This window comes from Phyllostomus hastatus, unplaced genomic scaffold, assembly GCF_019186645.2.
Source record: "Phyllostomus hastatus isolate PE091 unplaced genomic scaffold, TTU_PhHast_1.1 phas_contig_41, whole genome shotgun sequence".
NCBI lineage: Eukaryota > Metazoa > Chordata > Mammalia > Chiroptera > Phyllostomidae > Phyllostomus > Phyllostomus hastatus.
Window position 1 is genome coordinate 2,784,904 of NW_025333876.1, and position 23,273 is coordinate 2,808,176.

A 23,273-nucleotide genomic window follows, 5' to 3' on the forward strand; every position below is an offset into this window, starting at 1 on the left:
CTCTAGTAAGAAGTTAGAGAAAGGAGATGTCATTTGTTTGTTTGTTTATTTGTTTGTTTGTTTTTAAATCAGTACTTAATGAAAGGAAACTGATGATGAACTCTCACCTTAGGTGAGTCAGCGATTTAATAACTAGACCTCTGGATAGTAGAGTACAGTGAATGGAAGTCTCCAGTATGGGGCATTCATTGTTAAAAGGGAGGGCGTTGAGGGCGCCCTGATTATAGATGAGGAAAAGAGCTGCCACAGCACTGACAGGGGCGGGGAGGGGGGGGGGAGGGTAGAAGGGAAGCATTGCAGTGTTAGAAATCGTACCATTTTAGCTTCATTATTTTGCTTCTGTGTTCAAAAATTATTTTTTAACTATAGAACATTAAGTAGCAGATGAGAAACTCGAGCAAAAACACAAAATGTCATTAAAACACCAAAGCTGATCTAAACCGTAGACATTCATCATGTTAATAGATGAGAGGCTCAGATGAAAAGTATAGTTGGATTTTAGTAAGCAGGCAGGTTTTGATCCCACAAGTTAAATTAATGATTTATTTTGATTATGTTTAATATTTTACTAAAAGGCAATTTGAGTAGAAAGATAACAGATTTTTTGTTACTTATTTTTAAGAGTCCTAGGTCTGCCATTGTTTTGTGACTCTTGAATCTTGGTACCTCTGAGAATGTTTCCCCAGTCGTACATGGGGATAATCATACCTAACCATCTTATGAAAAATGTGAAGACATTTATAGAAGTACTTGTAAATCATGTAAAATGCCTTTTAAGAAATAATGAAATAGCTAATAGTTTTTTATTTTGTTTTGTTTTTGGTCAGAGATCTTTCAAAAATTATCACAGAACAGCTTGCCGAACAGATGGTCAAATAATTGAGGTAGAGTAGAGACTTTCCTTGGTTCTTTCAAGTAAGAATTCTATCAATGTTTTACCTTTTGGGGGCTTATTATATTTTATAATTATTTATACCTTTATTATATTTTATTTTATCATATTTGTAGAAAGAAGAGATTTAATTTATAAACAGGTTCTTTTGTCACAAAACTGTCTCAGCTCTTTTTGTAGAGATTATATATGGTACATTTTTATGTTTTTGCCCTTCAAACCACTCAAAACTATGCTCATGGTAAACCTGATGTAGTTAAGTCAAACTATGCTATCTGATGATGTAAGGAAACCAAGGCAAGAAAAAAGGCATTATTCTCCCTGCAGATATTGGTTAAAGGAAACGTTACAATCACTGCAAAATCACTGCCTGCTTGAGAACAGAATGGAATAATTATCTGAGAGGAACAGAAATTGGCTGAGTTAACTTTTAAAAGAGAAAAAATGTTTGTTTCACCTTTTAAAATGAAAGAAGAAAGCAAAAGGAAAGATATTTTAGAACTTTGAAAGATACTTTAGTACTTTGATTTTGTATGATAGACCAGTGATGGAAAGGAGAGGCAGAGAAAAAAAGAGAAGAAAGGGTGGTCAGGAAAGTCCAGTTAGAAGAATGAAAGACAGGAAGCTGGAAACAGATTTAGTAACTGGGTTGTAGTTTGCTTGAAACATTAAATACATTATTGTACCCTTCTGTTCACTTAACCTATTGACTCAGAGTAAATCTGCCCTCTTTACGTTTGAAGTGTTTTGAGAAGTACTTAGGTAACACTTTTTTGTTTACATTTGCCACAAAAAGCCCACAAGAGGGCAGTTCTTTGGGCAGCTAGGACAGTGTTATCTGAGCTGCAACACCTTTAATAACTGCTTTCTTTCTGCCTTCCAATTTCTTTTTAAAATACTTAGAAAATGTTTGCGTAACATTTCATCCAAAGAGCTCCTTTTGCCTCTCATTAGAGCTTATATTTTACTGTATGTGAAGAAATGTTTCATTACATTTTTCATATTGATTATTAAATATAAGGTTACTTTTAAAATGAATTCAGAAAGTATACTGATAACAGTTTTTCTCTGAGGTATTTAATTCATTATCACTTAAAGATTTAAAATTATCAATTTATCACTATCATTTAAAGATGAAAACTTTATCAGAACAATGATAAAGCTTGTCAATTGAGAAAAATTGATTATTACACTTTCTCCTTCCCTGCCTTTTTAGGTATTTCCAAACTATCATATTTATCCTCCAACTGCACCTCACGTTGCTTATATGCAACCAAAAGCAAATGCACCTTCCTTCTTCATGGCTGATGAGCTCCGACAGGTATGCATCCAGAATTCTTTGTAGGGATGCTGAATGTATCTTGTTCTTTAGTAAAGAACTGGAAAAACAACACAGTTCTTTTCAAATCACATTATTTAATCAAATATGCTGTCCTAAAACGAGAGAATTTAGAACTTACGAGTTCTAAGTGACATATAAGGAAAGCTGTTTTTTAAGAAAGTGTCAGGTAATTATGAGTTCCGATGTAAAACATAGGATAGCTATTTAAATGGGTGACCTTTCTGCATGTTGTATCGTGTGCATTAAAAGCCCTCTTCGAAATATGTAAGTAAATTACTTAAATGGTTTCTGACCTTTAGAAACCTTTTGCTAATATCTACAGATTTAGACTAGGTAGTTGGCCCAGAAATAAACCTCATTCTAGGAGAGCTCAATAGTTTCTGTTCAGTAGGTTTTATAAAAGAATTTTTTGTTAAGACAGCTAGGTATTACTTGTTACATTGAATTTCACTTTATACTTATATTCTTAGAAATATTTTTGTTTCACAGAAGTATGTTGTACTTGTATAATGTTTATAGACTGCACTATTGACAAGCTTAATGTAGACCTTGAGTTTCAGCCAGAGTTAGCTATGTGCTTTAGGTTATGGCACAGTTACTGGAACCCAGTCTTAATTAGGGGCAGGTATATCTAAGACTGGAATTTTGGCATTATACCAGTATTAGAATAGTTATTTTATGACATCAGCATTAAAAAGTACACATACCAAAACATTAATACATTTGTTATTTAGTTATAATAGAAAATCCAGAATTTAGAGCCTGTGTTTAAATGTAAATATACTTTTTTTCCCCCCTTAGGAGCTCATTAACAGACATTTAATAACAATGGCTCAAATTGATCAAGCAGATATGCCAGGTAAAATTCAAGTTGATTCATTCTTATTCTTGTTTTTAAAGGATATGATAATTCTTAGCCCTGACCAGTGTGGCTTAGTTGGTTTGGTGTCATTCCACAAAGCGAAAAGTTGTGGGTTCAATTCCTAGTCAGGGCACTTAACGACAAACGACCCATCGATGTTTCTGTCCCTCCCTTCCTCTCTCTCTAAAAATAAATAATGAAAATCTTTAAAGGATATTATAATTTTTGTGTAATCCTATACATTTTTATGTCTTAAACTAGCTAATGACTATTTTATGAATATTTATTTCAAATCTACTTAAGAATTCCAGGATGCCACAGATTACCCAGTTTATTTAAATTAATTTTACACGTGACGATAATGTAGTTCATAAAAAAATTAGATAGTTTTATATTTGTGGTGATTTATCTCACTGTATACTAGAATATTATTGTTTTCTGAAACTTGGATCAAGTGTATAGGTTTTTAAGCAGCAGGGAAAGGTGATTTTTATTGTTATTACTTTTTAGACTACTGTGTGCCAAGCTGTGTGATGTTTTATGACTTTCCTACTTATAAAAATCTTGTGACATGGATACTAGTATTATCATCTCCATTTTACATCTGAGGAAAATTGAAGTTGATAGGCAGGTTCAGTATCTTTCTAAAGAACAGTGGCTACTAATTGGGTGGCTGAGTCAGAATTTAAACCTAGGTTTTTCTGACTGTACCACAGTGTCTCCAAGAGAGCATTAAAATCTCTTTCCCTAGCTTATACTGTGTAAGCAAGAGTAAATATGGTATAATTTAACAAAACTATAAATAACACTAGGAATACATTTGCCACAGAGATAATCTTAAAACACCAGTTGTTATGAAGGATTCAGCTTGTCTACTGTGTGTCTTCTTGACTGCTAAAAAGTCAAAAGGAGTGTGTCTGGCTGTATGTCTTAAGACTGATCTTCCCATTAGATACGCAGAAAATTTACCTGTCGTAACATTTGACAGGCTGAGATTTTCTTAATTATTTAGCTTTGCATTTGAGGCCCTACTGAGGGTAAAAGAAAAAAACGAAAAATAAATAGGTTTATGTAGTATTCTAGTCTTTATGACTCCAGTCATGTATAAATCGTATGTTGGTACATTAGACGTAATTTGAAGTTATAGTAGAATTTAGAAAATAACTATATATGAGATTAATACATCTCACTTGCATTTCTGTAGACTGGTAGCCAATAATCATTTGCAATGGTTTCAGAATATCAGTACCTAGGAGTAAATACAACAAAAGATGTGTAAGTTCTCATTGGGGGAGATAAATAGAGGGAAATACTTTATTCATGAATAGGAGTATTTATAATAATTAAGATGTTAATTTTTCTAAACTGACTTATAGATTCACTATAGTACTAATGAAAGCATATGAACTTTTTTAACTGAAAATACTTCTGACATCTAATTTGTGTCCTAACAATTTAATTGTTAAAGGCTCAGTCCCACAAGATTATTGCTATGCCAGATGCTAGCTTAAATGGGGTATGCTGGCTACCCACACTTTTGTCTGGCCAATTACAAATTTGGGGCATTTTTACCACACCCTCAGGTTTGGTAATTTGGAATGACTCACAGAACTCTGGAAAGCACTTTATATACTATTATTGCTTTATTATAAAGGATACAACTCAGGAGCAGCCAAGTTCAAGAGATGTATTAGTACATATTGGAGGAGGATGGAGTGGGCAACTTTCTTGCCTTCTCTGGGTATGCCACCCTCCGAGTACCTCAGTGAGTTCCTCAACTTGTAAGCTCTTTGAATCTCACTGTTTGTTTAGGGTTTTTTATGGAAATTTCATTGTGTGGGCATGGTCAAATAAATCTTTGGCTGTTGGTGATAACTCAACCTCCAGCCCCCCTCTCTTTTCCCTGGACTTTGTGGGTAGGGTAGTCTGAAAGTTCCAAGCTTCTAATAGAGGTTGGTCTTTATTTTTATTTTTTATTATGTTATAGCATAGCAGAGCTTTTCATAGTATATGATAAAATCATCAAAGAGAAAAGGACCAAGGTACTTTGAAGATTATGATTAGGAATTCTGGGTATGTTGTGGAAGGGGAGACTTGGTTTGAGTCTGCAGTGACTAACAGCGTGGCCATGGCACTGAGTTAGACAGATCGACTAGTAGAACAGACTCGGGGAGAGCCTGGGCCCTTTCTGTGATAGAGGTGGCATGTTAGTGGGGAAAGCAAGACATTGCAAAAATGGTTGTGTTTAAGTAAAAATTGGATCTTCTCAAACCACATCTAAAAATCAACTCCAAATAGAGAACTTAAATGTCTAAAACAAAACTGTAAAACTCTTACTATAAAATATAAATAAATAGAGGAGTCAGGTATTGTTGACTCAAAGAAAATACTAATAAATTTCACTAAATTGAAATTTGAAACACTCCAGAGGCACCTATAGTAAAGAAAAAACTTGGAAGAAGATATTTATAAAACTGACAAAGAATATAAAATACAAATCAGTATAAAATACAAATCAGTAAGAGCATGAACAGTCCAATAAAACAATGACCAAAGGATAGGAATATACACTTCCAGAAAATGGAAATTCATGTGACTAATAAATATAAGAAAAGATGTCGGCCATCACTGATTAGGGAAATACAAATAAAATTCTGTTTTAAAATCTGATCATATAAGGCATGAGCATATGGATCCATAGGTTCTCCAGTACATGGCTATTAGTAGTGTGAACTTGTTACCACTTTTAAAACTAAAGTTGAATATCTGTGTTCCCTATGATTCAGCTATTCTGCTCTTAGATATAGGTATACCCCTACGTATTTTCAACCAGAAAATGTGTAAGGTATTCATAATATTACTGCTCATAAAATCAGAAACCTTGATCAATCCAAATGCCCATCTAAAGGGTGGGATGAATGAACTCTGATAGGGTTAGACAATGAATATTATATAGGTGTTAAAGTGAAGAAAGTGTGCTGACATGCAACAATACAGAAGAGGCTTGTAATGTAATATTAAGTAAAAAAGTAAGTTGCGACAGATTACATACAGCACAACAGCTTTTTATAAACCTAACTGATGTGTATATGCATACTTAAGTTCATGTAAGTACGTGTGTATATCATACATGCATGAACATATACATACATAATAAACTTGAGTACGTATAGGTATAGTAAAACCATATAAAAGGGAAGGAAGAGAAAGAGAAGGAAAGCAAAGGTTGGTAGAATCATATAATTAATTTTTAATCCTCACCCAAGGATATGTTTACTGATTTTAGAGAGAGGGGAATGGGGAGAGAGAGAAAAATATTGATGTGAGAGAGAAACATCAAGTGGTTGCCTCTCATCCATGCCCTCCATGCCCTGGCTCAGGATTCAGCCTGCAACCTAAGTATGTTTCCACTGCAGCACAATTTTTTCCCTTTGCACTGTTTGGAATTCAGCATGACTTGGTTGAAGGTAGACAGAGGGATGAAGGAGTTGAGACCATAAGATTTTTAGTTGATTGTGTCCCTCATGCAGTTTCCTTTTTACACTGATGCTGTGAGTACCACTGCTAGCATAGTAAATTTCAAGTCCTTACGTGGCTTTAAATTTCCCTCAGATTGAATTCCAGCATACCTCTGTCAGCTTTATCTCCACTCTGCACCTCCTCTGTGCCGCACCTCCTCTGTGCTACACCCCCACCCCTGTTCCTCCACCACTTGAGATTTCACTATCATGCCTTGTTCATTGTTTTTGTACATTCATTCCTTGTTTTTTGTTTTTGTTCTGTTTACTCCCTCACGGTAAAGCACTCTTTCCACTTGTTTTAACTCATTAATTTCTAGTAAACATGCCAAATCAGCTGTAAGATCTTTCCTAATATCTTTGGGAATGGCTCCCTTGTCTGTGTTTCCATGCATAGTGGTTCCAAAGTATGGGTCCTTGACCTTTCCCCCAACCCTCCACCCCTACCCCACCTGCAGAGTCCTTTCATCATCACCTGGGAGCTTGTTAGAATAATAAATTCTTGGGCCCTACTTTTGACCTACTGAATCAAAAACTTTGGGCATGGGGCCCAGCAAACTGTTTTCACAAGATTCTGCATGGTACTAAAATTTAAGAACCAGTGCCATGGTGAATTGCTTTTTTTAAATAACTATTTTGCCTTGAATATATATATTTAAGATTTTGTTTATTTTTAGAAAGTGGGGAAGGGAGGGAGAGAAACATATATGCGAGAGAGAAATACTGATCGGCTGCCTCTCATACATACCCCGACCAGGAACTGGACCTGCAACCCAGGCCTGTCCTTGTGCTATATTTTATATAACTCTCTTAGCCTCTTGTTAAGAACCCATATTTCATTGATACTTGTTCACTAATACATAGTAGGTACTCAATACATTTTTACTAATTGGAAATTAATTACTTCCCTTATGAAATAGCTAGAAAACAAAATTTATTAGTTGTTTTTGGAAATTACACTGATCATTCAAATACATCATAAATGAGTAAAAGTTACAGCTGCATTCACTTGTCTCTATTCTTCTCTTATTGCCTTTATTTCAGTGGAACATGCTACTTGACCATGGTTTGAAAGTTACATTGAATCGACGTTTTGCACTATGGCTAAAATGCCATGTAGGAGTTTAGAGCACAAGACTCCAAAATTAGCCTCTTGAGTTTGTCTCCCTACTCCTCTAGAGGAGTAATCCTTGTTTTCCTTATTTATGAAATAAGGAGTTCTATCATAAAATTGTTCCTCGAACTAAGAGATTGTAAGTGTGAGAATTTGGCAAAGGCATAGCAGGAGGGGTCCTTTTGAATCTGTCTTCTGGAATTAGAGTTTTCTTAATAGTGTTTCACCAGAATTTTAATAGTCATAGGTTAAAAATTATTTGTTGTTTTTGTTTGTGAGTTTTTCATAAGATATATTGCCATGTTTCCAAATAGTGTTAAACATGTTTATAAAAAGTTTGGCAACTACAGACTAGTGTAATAAGTAGGGGAAAATCCTCCCACTTTGTATTTACAATTGTTAAAATTATGCTATAAAATCATTTTACTAGATGATTTTCTAGGCATAGCTGCATGTTCACTCATCTGCTTTTCAATTGAGATGTGACGAGCATTCCTAAGTCATTCAAGACATTTCACCATTGGAAGCTTTCCAGGTGGAAAATATAGTTGATTATATTTGAAACATTAAAAACTATTTTCTATTTGGATTGTAACACTGATTCATGTTTGTTCTAGATAATATGGAACAATAAAGAAGGGACAATTAAATACCTATACTCAGTAGAGAAACCAACCACTGAGTACATTTTCATGTTCAACTTTCTAGTCTTTTTAAGAAACAACACATAGGGATTCAAGATAAACAGTTTTTAATACACAACAGTATTACAAACAAATCCCAATGCGTTATATAGCCTTAAACATAATTTTTCTTTCTTTGAGGAAGATAGCAGGCTTGGTAGTAAAGTTGTTTAATTTTCTTTTATGTTTTGCTAGGGATTAAAACTGTGCTGTTCCACCGAGTGATTAGAGAGTTTTGATACAGATTGCCATATTTATACATACATATACACACCACCACACTATATATACACACTCTCCATTTTAATGTTACTTATTTTGAATTTCTTTATGCTTTAAAAACAAGAATTCGTAGCTTAACCTCATTGTCTAAATATATTTTATACAAATAAATGTTTAAAGAAACAAAATATATCTTGATTTTTATTCAGTATCAGATAAGTGATTAGACATTGTTTCTGATGTTTGCTGTAATTTTGAGTGTATGAAATCTAGTTCTATGGTTGTTTTATAATGCCTGTTTAATGTTGATCATGAAACCAGTTTTATATAATTATGAATGTTGCCACTGTTCTTGAACAGAAAGTCCATTTTGATATCAGTTATTTATAGTAGGTTTGATTTCTTCTTTATTATTCTGAGAGATTTATGAATGTCTGCAAGTCATGTGTCTTTTTATGAATTACTCTAGCAGTCCCTGCAGAAGTTGATAGCTACCATAGCCTATTCCCTCTAGAACCACTCCCACCCCCCAACCGGATACAGAAATCAAGTAATTTTGGCTACATTACATCTTGCTACAAAGCCGTAAATAGCAAAGATGATCTGCCATATTGTCTTCGGAGGATACATGGTAAGGAAAATAAATTATCCTCTTTTAGAAGCATATTATTGAGGCTGAGATTTTTCAAACATTCCTGAATATATTTATTTAATATATGAATTTAAAATATAAATAAATTTATTGTTTCATTTCACGATTAGTGATTCATAGGAATGTATAACATGGTTTTTTCCTTCATATTTCTGATGGAAAAGGGGAGATGTCATTGACAATTTAGTATAAAAATTTTACTTTTTCAGGTTTTCGTCTTGTTAACACAAAATGCATGGTGTTGGTTGATATGTGGAAAAAAATTCAGCACTCAAATATTGTAACCTTGCGTGAGGTATTTACCACTAAAGCATTTGCAGAGCCTTGTGAGTAATTTGCAGTTGTCTTTCTTCTTATGAGTTTAACTGTTTAAAGCCAGATTGCAGTAATGAATGTTTGTGTTTTATTTTAAGCTCTTGTGTTTGCATATGATTTCCATGCTGGAGGGGAGACTATGATGAGCAGACACTTCAATGACCCCAATGCTGATGCCTACTTCACAAAGAGAAAGTGGGGTAAGGAAAAGCAGCAAGCAAGATGTGTGCTGACAAATGTTTTTGTGCTCTGTGGGAGAGTAGTTTGTATTTTAAAATACATAAAATTCTATACCTGTAGTCATTCCGCTTAGAGACCCTACTGCATTTTAAAAAGAAATGGGGTAAATCTGTAACAAGTTAGGAAATAATGTGCTATGTGTATAGACTGAGATGAAGATAGGTTCTGAAAGACTCACATAGATATCTGAAATTTTAATAACAGAATATGATGGGAGTTTTATTCTCTTAACAGTTTTTTTTCTTTTAAGAATCTAATGCTTTCTGAGTAGAGATGATTTGGAAAATTCAGTAAATTGAAAGATAATCCCTGTAGTTTCATTCACTACAACAAAACATGACCGTTATGGGTGTCTTGATGTATTTCTTTTCAGCTTTGGTGTTTTGTTTTGGTTTATTTGGTTTCCCTTTGTATTGTTATTTTATATCATATTGCATTTTCCATTTATTATAAATATTTTTCCCTTAATTTTTACATTTTCTGAGTTTAATTCAATGACTCCCTCAGAGTCCAGTGTGACTATATATCATTTATGAAATTATTTCCCTAAACCAGTGCTTTTGTTTAAATGTAGGATTTCATGTTACTGAAGGAACTAGTCTTTAAAATAAATTTTCAGGTAATTTAAATAGGGAATATTATCTTTTTTTCTCATTTTTAATAATATTGTAAGAACCAAAATATTCTGACAAATGTTTATTTAAAGGATAAATCATTTCAGAGTAAAAGTAAATCCATTTGAGATGTCTGTTAATTAATTTATATATTTGGGGGGGGAGTGTGGTTCATTTTCTTTGGTGGGGTCAGGAAAAAAGCATTGTGTTTACCACAAGTTTTAATATTTTAAAGATTTTTCTTGAATACATACTGAGAGAAACTAAGGAGGGAGAAAGATTTGAGTCACATGACAGTAATTTTTTGGATTATAACTTTTTGAAGGATTCTACCTATGGTAAAAATATATTGTTTACTTGTAACTTTGCTTTTTGACAGTTACAAAAAGAAAGCTGTGGTTACATGGTTGTTTCACATTGAAAATCTGGTCATATAGTGTGGTCATTTCTTTTCCTTTTGCCGTGTCATCTGTAGACACATAATTTTGTTGAAAGGGATGTGGTATGACTTTTTTTACAGATGAACATAGCTGTAGTTGTTCAAGTTTATTTTAGTAATACCACCTGTGAAATGACTGTTGGCTATAATTTATAGCTGGATTTCCCAAGATCAGCCCTGATGACATTTGGAGCTGGACAATTACTTGGGTAGGGTCTGTCCTGTGCATTGCAGGATATTCAGCAGTATCCCTGGCCTCTACCCACTAGCGGCTGGTAGCAATCCCCCACTCCAGTTGTGGTGCCAAAAATATTTCCAGACATTGACAAATGTCCCTTAAGGGGGGCAAAATTTACTTCTGTTGAGAACCACTGATTTACAGCACTCCTTTCTGGCTTTTTTTTTTTCCTTTACTTTATTCTGTTTTTGATGTTGACTGATTATTTGATATGTTTACATTTTCACAAGAATCAGTCCTTTTTCTAATATTTGAAAGTATTGTTTGAATGGCAGTAACATCCCTAAATGTACCATGTATACTTTAATTTACAGCGGCTTCTATACAAAGCAGTCCTCTGTTTTCCCAATGTGACTATTAAAAAAAGAAAATAAAGGCCAATAATCGTTTAAACTCATAGAGACATAAATGAAAGTGTAATATTTTCTTAAACTATTTAACTTATTAACTTAGCACAAAAAAATGCATATTTCAAGAAATATGCTAATTTAGAAAAGAGGTATAATAGTAATACTGTACCTTATAGGAGTTGTGATAAGAGGTTTAAAGTAAGAAAATGTGGGTAAAGTAACTAGACACAATCTGGTACACAGTAAGCATTGTTTCTTGATAAATATTCGTTTACCTTATTGCCACATTTATTATGTAGTTTTATTTAAATTCTTTATAGCTGTCTTTAATATTGTCTTGGTAGTTATCAGTAGAGCCACTTTTTGAATCATCTAAGACTGTTTTCCTGATTTTATTATCTTTAGTTTTGTCTAAATTCAGGGATAACAATTTTTGAATTTTGTATTTGCTTTTTTCCTGAAAATTTTATCCCAAGCCTTTTAAGTCCCTTTCTTTTTTTTCCCTTCTTTTTTTATCCCCTTTATCCCCCTCCTCCCTGCACCCCACTACCCACCAGCATCTCTCCCCCCTAGTTCATGTCCATGGTTTGTACACAGAAATTCTTTGGCCAAGGCTTAAGTATCTGTTTGCTGTTTATTATCTCCACACTTAATCATTTAACTGTGTTTTCAGACCCAATTCACAAAAGGTTTGTTTACAACCACATGAACCCTTGAATTTATAAGGTATGTTCCCTAAAACACAGGAGTTCCCCTTTATCCACTGAGGACATGTTCCAAGACTCCCAGTGGATGCTAAAACTGGGAGTAGTACTGATAAAGTTAAATTTATAAATTAGGCACACTAAGAGATTAACAATAGTAACCAATGATAAAATAGAACATTTATGTAAAAATATACGGTAATAAAAGTTATATGAATGTGATCTCTCTCTCAAAACATATTATACTATTTAACCCTTCTTGTGATGACGTGAGATAAAATGCCATTATGATGAGATGAAGTGAGGTGAATGACATAGGTAAGCACTGGGACGTAGTGTTAGGCTACTATTGACCTCAGTGGTACATCAGAAGGAAAACCCTCTGCTTCCATAGATCCTGGATCATTGAGCCACGATGATGTCAGTGGCTGGATGTCAGGAGCAGATGATGTTGATGGTTGGGGAAATTTAATATTTTTTGACTGTGGTCCATATCTGGTAACTGAAACCATGGAAGATGAAACTGTGGAAAAGGGGAGACAACTATATTTATGAAATCTGCATCAAATTTATATGGTTCCTTTTCTACTGATTTTAGGATTAACAGTGACCCAGAAAATAGCATCAGGAAGCATTTTTAAGAGTCGATAGATCCCTGGCTGGTGTGGCTCAGTGGATTGAATGCTGGCCTCCGAACCAAAGGGTCGCTGGTTCAATTCCTAGTCAGGGCACATGTCTGGGTTACAGGCCAGGTTCCCAGTGGGAGGGCACGTGCGAGGCAACCACACATTGATGTTTCTCTCCCTCTCTTTTCTCCTTCCTTTCCCCTCTCTCTAAAAATAAATAAAATCTTAAAAAATAAAAGAATCAATAGGATAAAAATGATTACTTTTCATGGTTGACCAGATTTTTTTTTGTATTTTATATTTACACGTAAGTGACATTCAGTGTTTTACATTCGTGTTTTTGTGAATTGGACGTCATCATATCCAACTGACATGGCTGTAATAAAGGAGGCTGAGCAGTACAAGAAGAACAAGGAAACGTTCGGCATAAATGATAGTAGAGACTTTTATTTCCCTCAAACCATAGAATGGACAGGTCTCACATGCATGGACAATAATATATGCTAGGAATATCCATATTTTAAGTAAAATAACATTCTCTGCAGTTCCTGTTTTTTAATCAGAATTTGCATTTATTTGGTTTGTAATTAAATGCAAGTTCTTTAAATAATTTTTGTTTAGTCAATTATAGTAGTCACAGAAAAGAGCAGTTCAGTGAGAGCTCTGCTGCTACTAACAATATAAAGGTATAATCTCAAAATGGAAAATTTTGGGTTTGTCCCTTAAATTCTTATAGACTAAACTTAAATTTTACCTATATATGTATGTATATATTGACAAATCATGCCATGAATATAGATAAATTTTCTGTTATTTCGGTTTTAATGTTTTAGCTCATTACTTAATTTAAGATTTTTAAAAATTATTAATTTGCTTTATAGGTCAACATGATGGACCATTGCCCAGACAGCATGCTGGGCTATTGCCAGAATCTCTTATTTGGGCATATATTGTCCAGTTGAGCTCTGCATTGCGTACCATTCATACAGCAGGTTTGGCGTGTCGAGTTATGGACCCAACAAAGATTCTGATAACTGGCAAAACTAGGTACTAGCATTGAGTTTTGGCTTCTTTATTCAACATTTAACCTATGACAGATTTTAAACAAAGCATGATGATTTGTTTTAATTTTACCTTTTCATATGTTCCATCCAGAAGAACTGCTGTGACTTTGAATTTATTTGTAAATTTTTTAAAAAATGTTGAATTCTTAATAAAATGCTTGGTTATTAACCAAGAATCTTGTAAGGGTTTGGAGGTATGTATGGTTAGGATTGCAGGGACATACAGTGCACAGCCATGGTTCTCAGATTTCACTATGAATCAGAACTATCCAGGGGGGAGCTCATTTAGCACATATCGTTGGGCTCCAGCCCCAGAGTTCTCACTAGATAAATCTGGAGTAACACCTGAGAGTCTGCATTTCCAACAAGTTCCTAGGTGTCCTCTTGCTGTTGACTGGGCCCTGTGCCTTGAGAACTACTGATAGAGTCAAACACACAGATCCTGACTTCAGCAGAGTTTCATTTGAATTGTAATTTTGAGTCTTGTCTTGGGCAGTGTAGCATGAACAGCTCAGGATGTAGTACTAGATGACCAGGGTTCATATTCTGGCTCTGTTACTGACTTTACGACCCTGATCAAGTTATTTAACTTCTGTATGTTCAGTAACCTTATCAGCCATGTACTATTCTCAACCATTTTCCACATTTATAAGACAACTGTCTCATTAAGAATATTAATAGGATTGAATAAGTTAATGCATGTAAAATGCCTCCAGTGTTGACTAATACATGTTCAACAAGTGTTAGGAAGATAACTAGTTCTCTTTACATGAATGAAGCAGCTTGGTACAATGGAAAGATCCCTGGGCTGGTAGTCAGAGATATGAGTTATAGTTCTGGCATTATTAGTTGCTGACTTTTATATTTTTATAGCGTTAGGCCTGTCACTTCATATTTCTCACCTCTGAAATGGTGATTGGTAGAGGTTATATAGGGGTAGGACAGGAGGTTAGAGGAGATAATATTTTGAGATCCTTCCAAATAGTACAGGAAGTGATAAATTTCCACTAGTATATAATTTTTAAAATTTTGTTTTAATTTTTTTTTTAAATTCTCTGATCTTTAAAGGTTGCGAGTAAACTGTGTTGGAGTATTTGATGTTTTAACATTTGATAACAGTCAGAATAATAATCCATTGGCATTAATGGCTCAGTATCAGGTGAGTAAGAATTGAAAGGAATACTTAATAACTTAAGCCTTGGTCTTTCTTTAAGACAAATTTTGTTTATTTTAACATACTTCAGGGTTTTAAGTATAGATATCAGTTTATTCTGGGTGGTCTTTGCACACACTTTGAATGGGTATTTCTTAATCTCTGTGATGCATTTAGTGTAGAGCCCTTATAGGTTGGAATATATAGAATTAATGACAGTGTCGGAGACTCCAGCTGTTCAAATGAAAATGTGTTTATGGGATTAGGAAATTTGTCCTTGGCAGAGGTTAAAATAGATTAATTGGTCAGCTAAAAGAATATAATAAATTAGATTTTACTTTTAGAACAATTGTCCCACTACCAATCTGAAAATTGTAGAAGTATTTTCAGAGGAATAGTGTTTTATTGCTGTTTTCTAAGTAATTCTGTTTTTCTTAATCAAAGCCCATCACTCCTTGTACGTTATCAGAATTTGGTTATAGTCTGATTTCGTATTAATAGTGTGGCTTTAGGTCTTATTATGTCCTTAGCTATTTATTTCTTATTTCTTGAATAATCCAAGATGCAGAATAAGAACCTGTATCTACAAGGAGCGTGAAGTGTAGCTGCTTTTGTCTTGACTGCCCTGTGCAAATGCCCTGGCTGTTCAAAGTGTGTTTCAGGTCATCCCGTTTGTATTGCAGTCATATTTGGGAGGCTGTGCAGCTGTCGTTTTAAGGCAATGTTCTCTTTGTGTAAGGCATTTTTGCATGTTTCTGAACATTTATTAACTTAGAGATTTGATATGAAGCAGAATCTCTTCTTGTTACATGGAAAAACAAGAAAAAGAACACCTTATCTTCCCATTGTTCTTATTTCAACTTCTTTTGTTTAAATCTTGAAAGGAGATTTTAGTTTACTGTAAGACAAAATTTCCAAACAAAAAGGAAGGGTCAGACTGAGATTAGAGTCTAAGTAGGGTTTAATATTCCAACTCATGTGTAAACTTCTCTTGCCACCGACAGTGCAGTCTCAGAGACTTAGAGCTACTGAGCACATTTGCTTTGTTGTGTGCAGACTTTTCACATCTCCTTCCATTCTGCTTGTGCCCACCTAACCTCAGTGGCAGCCAAGCTCTCCTGGTTGGTAACATCATGTAGTGGCCTCTACATGCAAGACCATGGCTCCCTCTCCCCTAGTGGCAGGAGCTTTCTTCTATCTCAGGAGATTTGCTCCCTCTTCTTTTTTAAATGTAGGTGGTTGTTAATTACCTACTTTCCTTATTAATTTTTGTCTGATATGTATTGGCTAATTGGTTCTGAAAATTTTTCTTCATAATCATGCTCCTTAAAGTGACTGGTTATTGACTGTTAAAAATAGTAGTGATTTTCATATATGTAGGAAAGTAATATTAAATTTTTTAAGAGAAATTAGACATTAATTTGAACTAGTACTGTCAACCTCTATTGCAAGTATCTGGAAACCCTGTATCTGCATTAAAAAATAGCCTTATGTATTCTTATTCTTCTTCGTTCTGAATAGAGGTCCTTTTTATTTAATTTACTAATATAAAATAAGACCAGTTTGATTTTCCTCTGTGAGTGTCACAACAGTATTACTTAACATTTTTTCTTTGCAAGTGAACATTATTTCATTTATGTTATGGATTGTCAGATTGACCTTGAAAAACAATTTTTCATAAGAAAAAGTAATCCCAGAGTTCCAAACAAAGAACTTTTAGGTAGGCATTTGGGGCAGCTGACTCGGTAAGTTAGCAATTGCCATCATTCATAAACTCAGGCTACTTTCAACCCATTGTCACCTCCCCTTTTTTTTTTCAGTAGTAAAGGTATATCAGATTTTTTTGTCTTTATTTTTTGGGGTGTGGGTATATATGTATAGAAGATTTTTCATATAGTTTATGGTAAAGTAAAGGAGACACTTAAAGATAGTCCCAAACAGGGAATTGTGATTTTATAGAGAAGAGGGCACATGAGAAAGGAGTACGTTGTTTCTTGTAGTCTATTTCTCATAATCTGTTTCAGAAATGTGAGTAGAGACTGACATAAATAGAGCCATAGATAGAATCAGAAAAATCAAGAAATCAAGAGTCAGGAAGAAACTGAAAATGAGTTATGGGGAAGAACCTCCAGAATTCAACAAATGGGGAGTAGGGGATCAGATGGAAGTAAGAAGCAAAATAACAACTGGAAAATTATTGGGTTAGCCAAAAATTCCATTATTTTTTTCTGTAAAATAAAAGACACACTCTTCATTTTCACCAATAACTTTATTGATTTGCATATTTTGAGAATGTCTGCTGTCTCCTGCTGTTGACTTCTAGTGTGTAGAGGCCAGAAGTTCTGCGAAACATCTTCCAATGCATAAGACAGCCCCATAGCTAAGAAATACTTGGGCAGAATGTCAGTAGTGCCAAGAAACTTTGCAAACTACTTTTGACGCGTTCGATCAGTCACAGCACCTTATCCACATACTGCACAAACCTTTTTCTGCATTTCAGTTGCCTTTTTTCCTTTCTTGAAATAATAAAGCATAATACACCAAAAATGTTGTGTATTGTCTTCCATCTTTAATATTAAAATGGCTGCACAAAAATTTTGATAAGTTTATTTTAAACTCACACTGATAAGACAGTGGTCACAATACAGTCTAACAATTGTTTTGAATGAGGTTAACGACAAGTAAGCACTGCTGGAGTCATTGTACAGAAAAAAATGTAACGAACTTTTTTGGCCAACCCAATATTTAGCTGGGAAATAAGGAAAGGAGGGTTACTGAAGTTCTTATGATGTTAGATGCTCTTAATTAAGCAGGACTTGGTTAACCTCTTTTATTTAAAAAAGTAGTTCTAATTTAATCTGGATTATGTGACACACATATTTTATTTCTGAAGTGGGTACTCCACCTTGAGTCAGCTTTAGAAGGGTGGTAGGAGGTACTCAAGGAGATGCTCCTATTCTTTAAATCCATCAGTCCTTCAGTGTACCTGGACTTTTGTTTCCTTGTCTTGTGGCAGGGACTGATGGGATATTCTATGCAGGAGGTTTACTTATAGCATCAGTTCAGGGTGGAGCTAACCTGAAAATCCTTCTGTTTTAAGGGTGGGGAGGCAGTGTGTTGGTACATGCTGCTCACATACTGGAGAAATAATAACCCTCAGTTTGCTTTACTGATGATATAAGATTGCAACACTTAGAGCAATTTCCAGTTGGAGTTTACATGCATCAATTTATGGTTTCATTAATATAACATGGAATGTTTACTTGATCTTGAGAATGGCTAAAGGGAGTCCTTCTTGAGTTCGTTCACTGCAGTGCCCTCCAGAGAAAGAAACTATGGCAGCAGTGACCTTTCCCATGCCACCTTCCCTTCTGCCTCTGGCTCCTAACTCTGTACCTCTAATGAAGTTTTAAATAGTTCCTCTGACATGAATCCTTGATATATCTCTTGCCCTGCTGGATTCACAGAAGCTTGTTTTTGTAATCAGTTTTTCTACTGGTAACGGGATCTTATGTTAACAGTGTCAGATTAAAAAATGCTAGTTTGGGATAAATTTTTAAATTTGAACTTTTCATGTTATTTTAGTAATGGACTTTGACTTCCTGTTATACTTTATTATTTGGATAGAATGCATTAAGGATAGCTATATAGTGCTAAAGTTTCATTATTGATTGTCTTGAAATACTCCCCTGATGTTGCAAATGTACTGTTGTAAATACTCCATAAAGCCAGGGGTTTTGAACCCTCACTGCTTATCAGAATCTCTTGTGGAAGCTTTGAAAAATAGCAATGCCTAGATCTTACCCCAGATATTAACAGCAGAACTGAGATGAGGGGATGGATACTGGGTGAATTTTGTTGTTAAGCTCCTCAGATGATTTTAATATATAGCTAGGTTTGAAAACTCACACTAAACCAGTATTCAGTAACTCAACATGTATCCAGTAATTCAGATGAAATCTCAGGTTCTGAAGATTTACAGAAGTTTTCTGTAGAAATTACTTCAGATGATTTCATTTAACTCTGAGCTGCTCCATTCTCCCAGGTATATGCTGAGCAGGGCCGTGCGGGTCACCATTTTGTTTCCTGGAGTCATAGTGTAGTAGTAGGTAATGGAGAGCTCGCTTCAGTTCATCCCACTGTCTTTTGAAACCCTTTTAAAAGGAAGGCCTCAGACTGGTAAATCTTAAAAAAAAAAAAAAGGGAAAACAGGTGGTTACAGAGCTCAAAGACCTATTACAGTGGGAGTACAATTGTCTGTTTAGAACATTGGCAGATGGGACGTCATTGGGTTAGCAGCATTTTTGATGTTCTGGAGAACATACTTGAATCAGGTGTTGGCTGATGTTGTGTTTGGAGTAATGGAATAACTTTTCTCTAAATCATCAAATGCCCAATATATTATAAGCATCATGGAAAATGAAAAAGTGCACATTATAAATTGTAGTGATCGTAGTAAAGCAAGTGTATATGGTAGGCAGCCTTGAATTTCTTGTAATGATAAGAGTATTACAGCTCGATTTAAATACATTTTCTTTAAAATTTTAAGACATCAGTTCTGTAGTTGTCACGTGAAGTTTATTTAGAGTAATCTTTCTTAAAGTATAGTCCGAGAACTACCTTCATCAGAATTACCTGGGTGCTTTAAAAATACTGGGCCTGTTCCCAGACCTACTGGGTGACAATCTCTGGGGAAGAGGCTCAGAAATTCTTTTTGAGAAGCTCCCAGCTAATCCGGATGAGCACCAATACTAGAGACCCCTGTGCTGCGCTCTGCAGCTCCTTTGTACAAGTGCTTTTTCCATGCAGTCACTAGTGTCAGTGTATTAAATTTGTACCTATAAAATAAAAATTAAAAGTTGTGTTTATTCTTTTATGTCAGCAAGCAGATCTGATATCATTAGGAAAAGTTGTGTTGGCTTTGGCTTGCAACTCTTTGGCAGGAATTCAGCGAGAGAATTTACAGAAAGCCATGGAGCTGGTGACAATCAACTACTCCTCTGACCTGAAGAATCTGATTTTGTAAGTTTTCATGTGTGATTTTGTGTGTATCATGATCATATGAGATAAGACAGCTTATTTTTCATAAGGACCTTTTCACAGTGATTGTGTTTATTTTAATTTCCACTATTTAAAATCAGGCAAAACACAATTAAGCAACTTGTAATTTATTTTTATTGCCAAGTATATATTTCTTGGAATAAATTTATAAACCATTGTGTTTAAATCAGTAACTGATATTTTAAACATTTGCCAAAGGGCACATTCTGAAGCTGCATTGGTATGTACTAGCTATGTATAACCTCTTAAGTTTAAACTAATTAAAATAAAATAAAAGTTAAAATTAAGTTCTTTGGTTGTACTAACCACTTTTCAAGAGCTCAGAAGTCACACGTAGCTCCTGGCTGATATTAGACAGTGTAGATGTAGAACATTTTCATCATCTCAGAAAGTTATGTCAGACAGCGCCGCTCACCAGAGTAGTCAGTGTCTTTGTGAAGGCTGTCATAAATAAGCCTCAGGGGCAATTCATGATGTACTCTATGGTCAGAACACCCATTCCAGGTAGCATGTATAGAACAGTCTCTGCGTTTCCACTCCAGTGTTGTTAGACTCCAAGGAATCCTTGTGTGCAGGGTTAAATGAATTGGGCTTAAGAGAAACCCACTGTGGACTCCTATCACTACAGAAAGACTTCTTCCTGTTTAAGACACCTCTAACTCACAGGAATTCCGGAGGGTGGGCAACCCTTATAAATTATTCTAGAGAACAGATGCTAGGAAGTCTCTTTTGAGATTTATCATCCTGTTGTGTTCTAGAAGCAATTAGAGCTCATTGATCCTTTTTACTCTTTCTTTAGTTTCCAGCTGTTCTTCTGATTTTTCTCGTGACCCTGGATGATCCTTTTTCTTTTTGGACTAGCCTTGGGGTATGGAATTGAGGGATGGAGGATGGGGCTGCCCACCTGTGCTTTGTTACATTGGCATAAGTGTCCTGTTTGTGACAGAGCACTTGAAGCCAGTGGTACCTGATTTGATTACAGAAATCATGTAATCAAATTAACATGATTTTTCCTATAAGTGAAAATACTTGTTTCATATATTATCACTACATTGATTCTTAGCTTTAGTTTGCAACACCTAGGATGTCTCTAATCTCAAGTTATAATCTCCAAAGTTTCCTTGTTGAAAAGAAAGAGTAAAGGATATAAATATAACAAAGTTGGCCATACATTAATAATTATTGAAATTGAGTGATGGGTACATGGAGATTCAGTATATAATTTTCTTTTATAAATGATTGAAATTTTCCTTAATAAAAAGTGAATAAACAAAAAAGTCATACTTTAATACAACACTAACCAATAACTAAAATTTATAGGGCAGTAAACCATGTGTCAGGCACTTTTGAACTGATTGATATGAATTAATTCACTTAATTCTCCCAGTAACCCTATAAATTAAGTACCATGCTTAGCTCCATGTTAAAGATAGCAAAGCTGAGGCATAGAATGGTAACTTGCCAAAGCCACATAGCTTGTAAAACTTTAAATATGAGTAACTAGATGTAAATATGTCAGTAATTACAAATGAATAGCTAAGATGTAGATTATCCACATGAATATAACTATTTATTTATTCAACGAAAGAATGTGTGCTATATGCCAGATGCTGAAGATGCTTTGAACAGATGCACAAAATTCCCATCTCCTGGAGCTTCCACCCTAATGGGGAGGAGTTAATGAACATGTGAACAAGTAAGATGTTTGCAGATAATGATAAGTCCTATGGAGAAAGTAAGACAAGTACAAGCAGAAAGTGAAAGAAGGGGAGGCTGCTTTAATGAGAATGGTTAGGAAATAGCTCACCTATCAGAATGAGCAAAAATATGTGATTAATAATTGTACTCTAGAAGGTAGCTCTTTGAAACATGTAATTGTTTTCTGCCTTAATTGTAACAAAAGAAGAAATTTAATTGGTCTGTTCTGATGTGCGTTAGTGCATGAAGATTTCTCAGAAATAAGTATACCATGACAGCTGGTAAATGAAGTCACAGAGCTGAGGACACCTTCTTAAAAAGCTGCGGCTTGTTTGATTTATCAAAATTGAAGACCCAGTTTTAGTTTCAAAAATTATTTTTGAGGAACAATGCAAAAACTTCCCCACCTACAACCACCCCCTATTTCACTTCTTCAAAAAAGTGTGTAACAATCTTTTCATCTCACTATTGTAAAGAAGGGTTTGAGAATGGAAATGGTAAGTGTAACCTACTCAATTTTCCTTTCTCATTTTCATAATAGTAAAAATGAAGGGAAAGAGACACATTTACAGCTTTCTCCATTGGCTCTTAAGGTTTTTCCAGAGAAAAGAAATATAATAAGTTTACAAGTGAATTTGCATGAAAGTGTGTTTTCAAAATTGTGCACACTGATATGATGACAGCACTAGTAGCCATGTGCTTGTGGGCTATGTTTTTTTGATTGCATGTTTGGCATTCAAGTGATTTTTCTGTATGTTGGGTAGATACCTGTTGACTGACCAAAACAGGATGCGAAGTGTCAATGACATCATGCCCATGATTGGTGCTCGATTTTATACTCAATTGGATGCTGCTCAAATGAGAAATGATGTCATAGAGGAGGACCTTGCAAAGGTAAAGAGTGCATTTAAGAGCCTGTATACAGGCTTGCATCTGTGTGTACAAATAAATATAAAGCATAGTAATTATTACACTGAATATAGTGCATAGTTGGCTCAGATGGTTTGCAGATATTTTTGCCCTCACTGAATGCTTAACATTTTGATTTTTTATGTGGCACTTGTTCTTTTTGTTCATGGCCTTGCTATAGTGATGTGACATAATCTTGATTTTTTATTTAATGTGAATTATGTTAACAATTCCTAAAAAAGGCCAGCTGCATAATCTTGAGTATTACTGCTAAATGACATGGACACATTGTGTTTAAAAGTATAATCAAAAGGTTGGAATATTAGGATCTGTTGCTTAAAGGTTATGTTGGTGCAGGATACCAGTTTTTGTAAACTTTTGCTTTTATATTCAGTTAGCTGGAACATTAATATTCTGTCTCTTTTTAAAATGTTTTATAGGAAGTTCAAAATGGAAGACTGTTTAGGCTTCTAGCAAAATTGGGAACAATCAATGAGAGGCCGGAGTAAGGATTTACAGTATTTTACAACACTTTTTCAATCAAGGGCATGATTTTGCATAATAAAAATGAGTATAC

General features: G+C 34.6%; 1 protein-coding gene across 6 annotated transcripts in view; it reads left to right on the forward strand.

The window, feature by feature from the left end:
* Positions 1–23,273, forward strand: part of PAN3 (poly(A) specific ribonuclease subunit PAN3) — a 137,859-nt gene that overhangs the window by 102,802 nt on the left and 11,784 nt on the right. For 3 of the 6 annotated variants that reach the window (XM_045844736.1, XM_045844739.1, XM_045844740.1), the window contains 11 exons: positions 828–884; positions 2,109–2,213; positions 3,036–3,093; positions 9,103–9,264; positions 9,495–9,611; positions 9,699–9,800; positions 13,693–13,858; positions 14,944–15,034; positions 19,911–20,050; positions 22,552–22,681; positions 23,137–23,201. In XM_045844736.1, coding sequence (XP_045700692.1) covers positions 828–884; positions 2,109–2,213; positions 3,036–3,093; positions 9,103–9,264; positions 9,495–9,611; positions 9,699–9,800; positions 13,693–13,858; positions 14,944–15,034; positions 19,911–20,050; positions 22,552–22,681; positions 23,137–23,201 — 1,193 coding nt within the window. The remainder of the gene's footprint in view (positions 1–827; positions 885–2,108; positions 2,214–3,035; positions 3,094–9,102; positions 9,265–9,494; positions 9,612–9,698; positions 9,801–13,692; positions 13,859–14,943; positions 15,035–19,910; positions 20,051–22,551; positions 22,682–23,136; positions 23,202–23,273) is intronic. The other 3 variants (XM_045844737.1, XR_006786398.1, XM_045844738.1) reach the window with 3 other exon arrangements.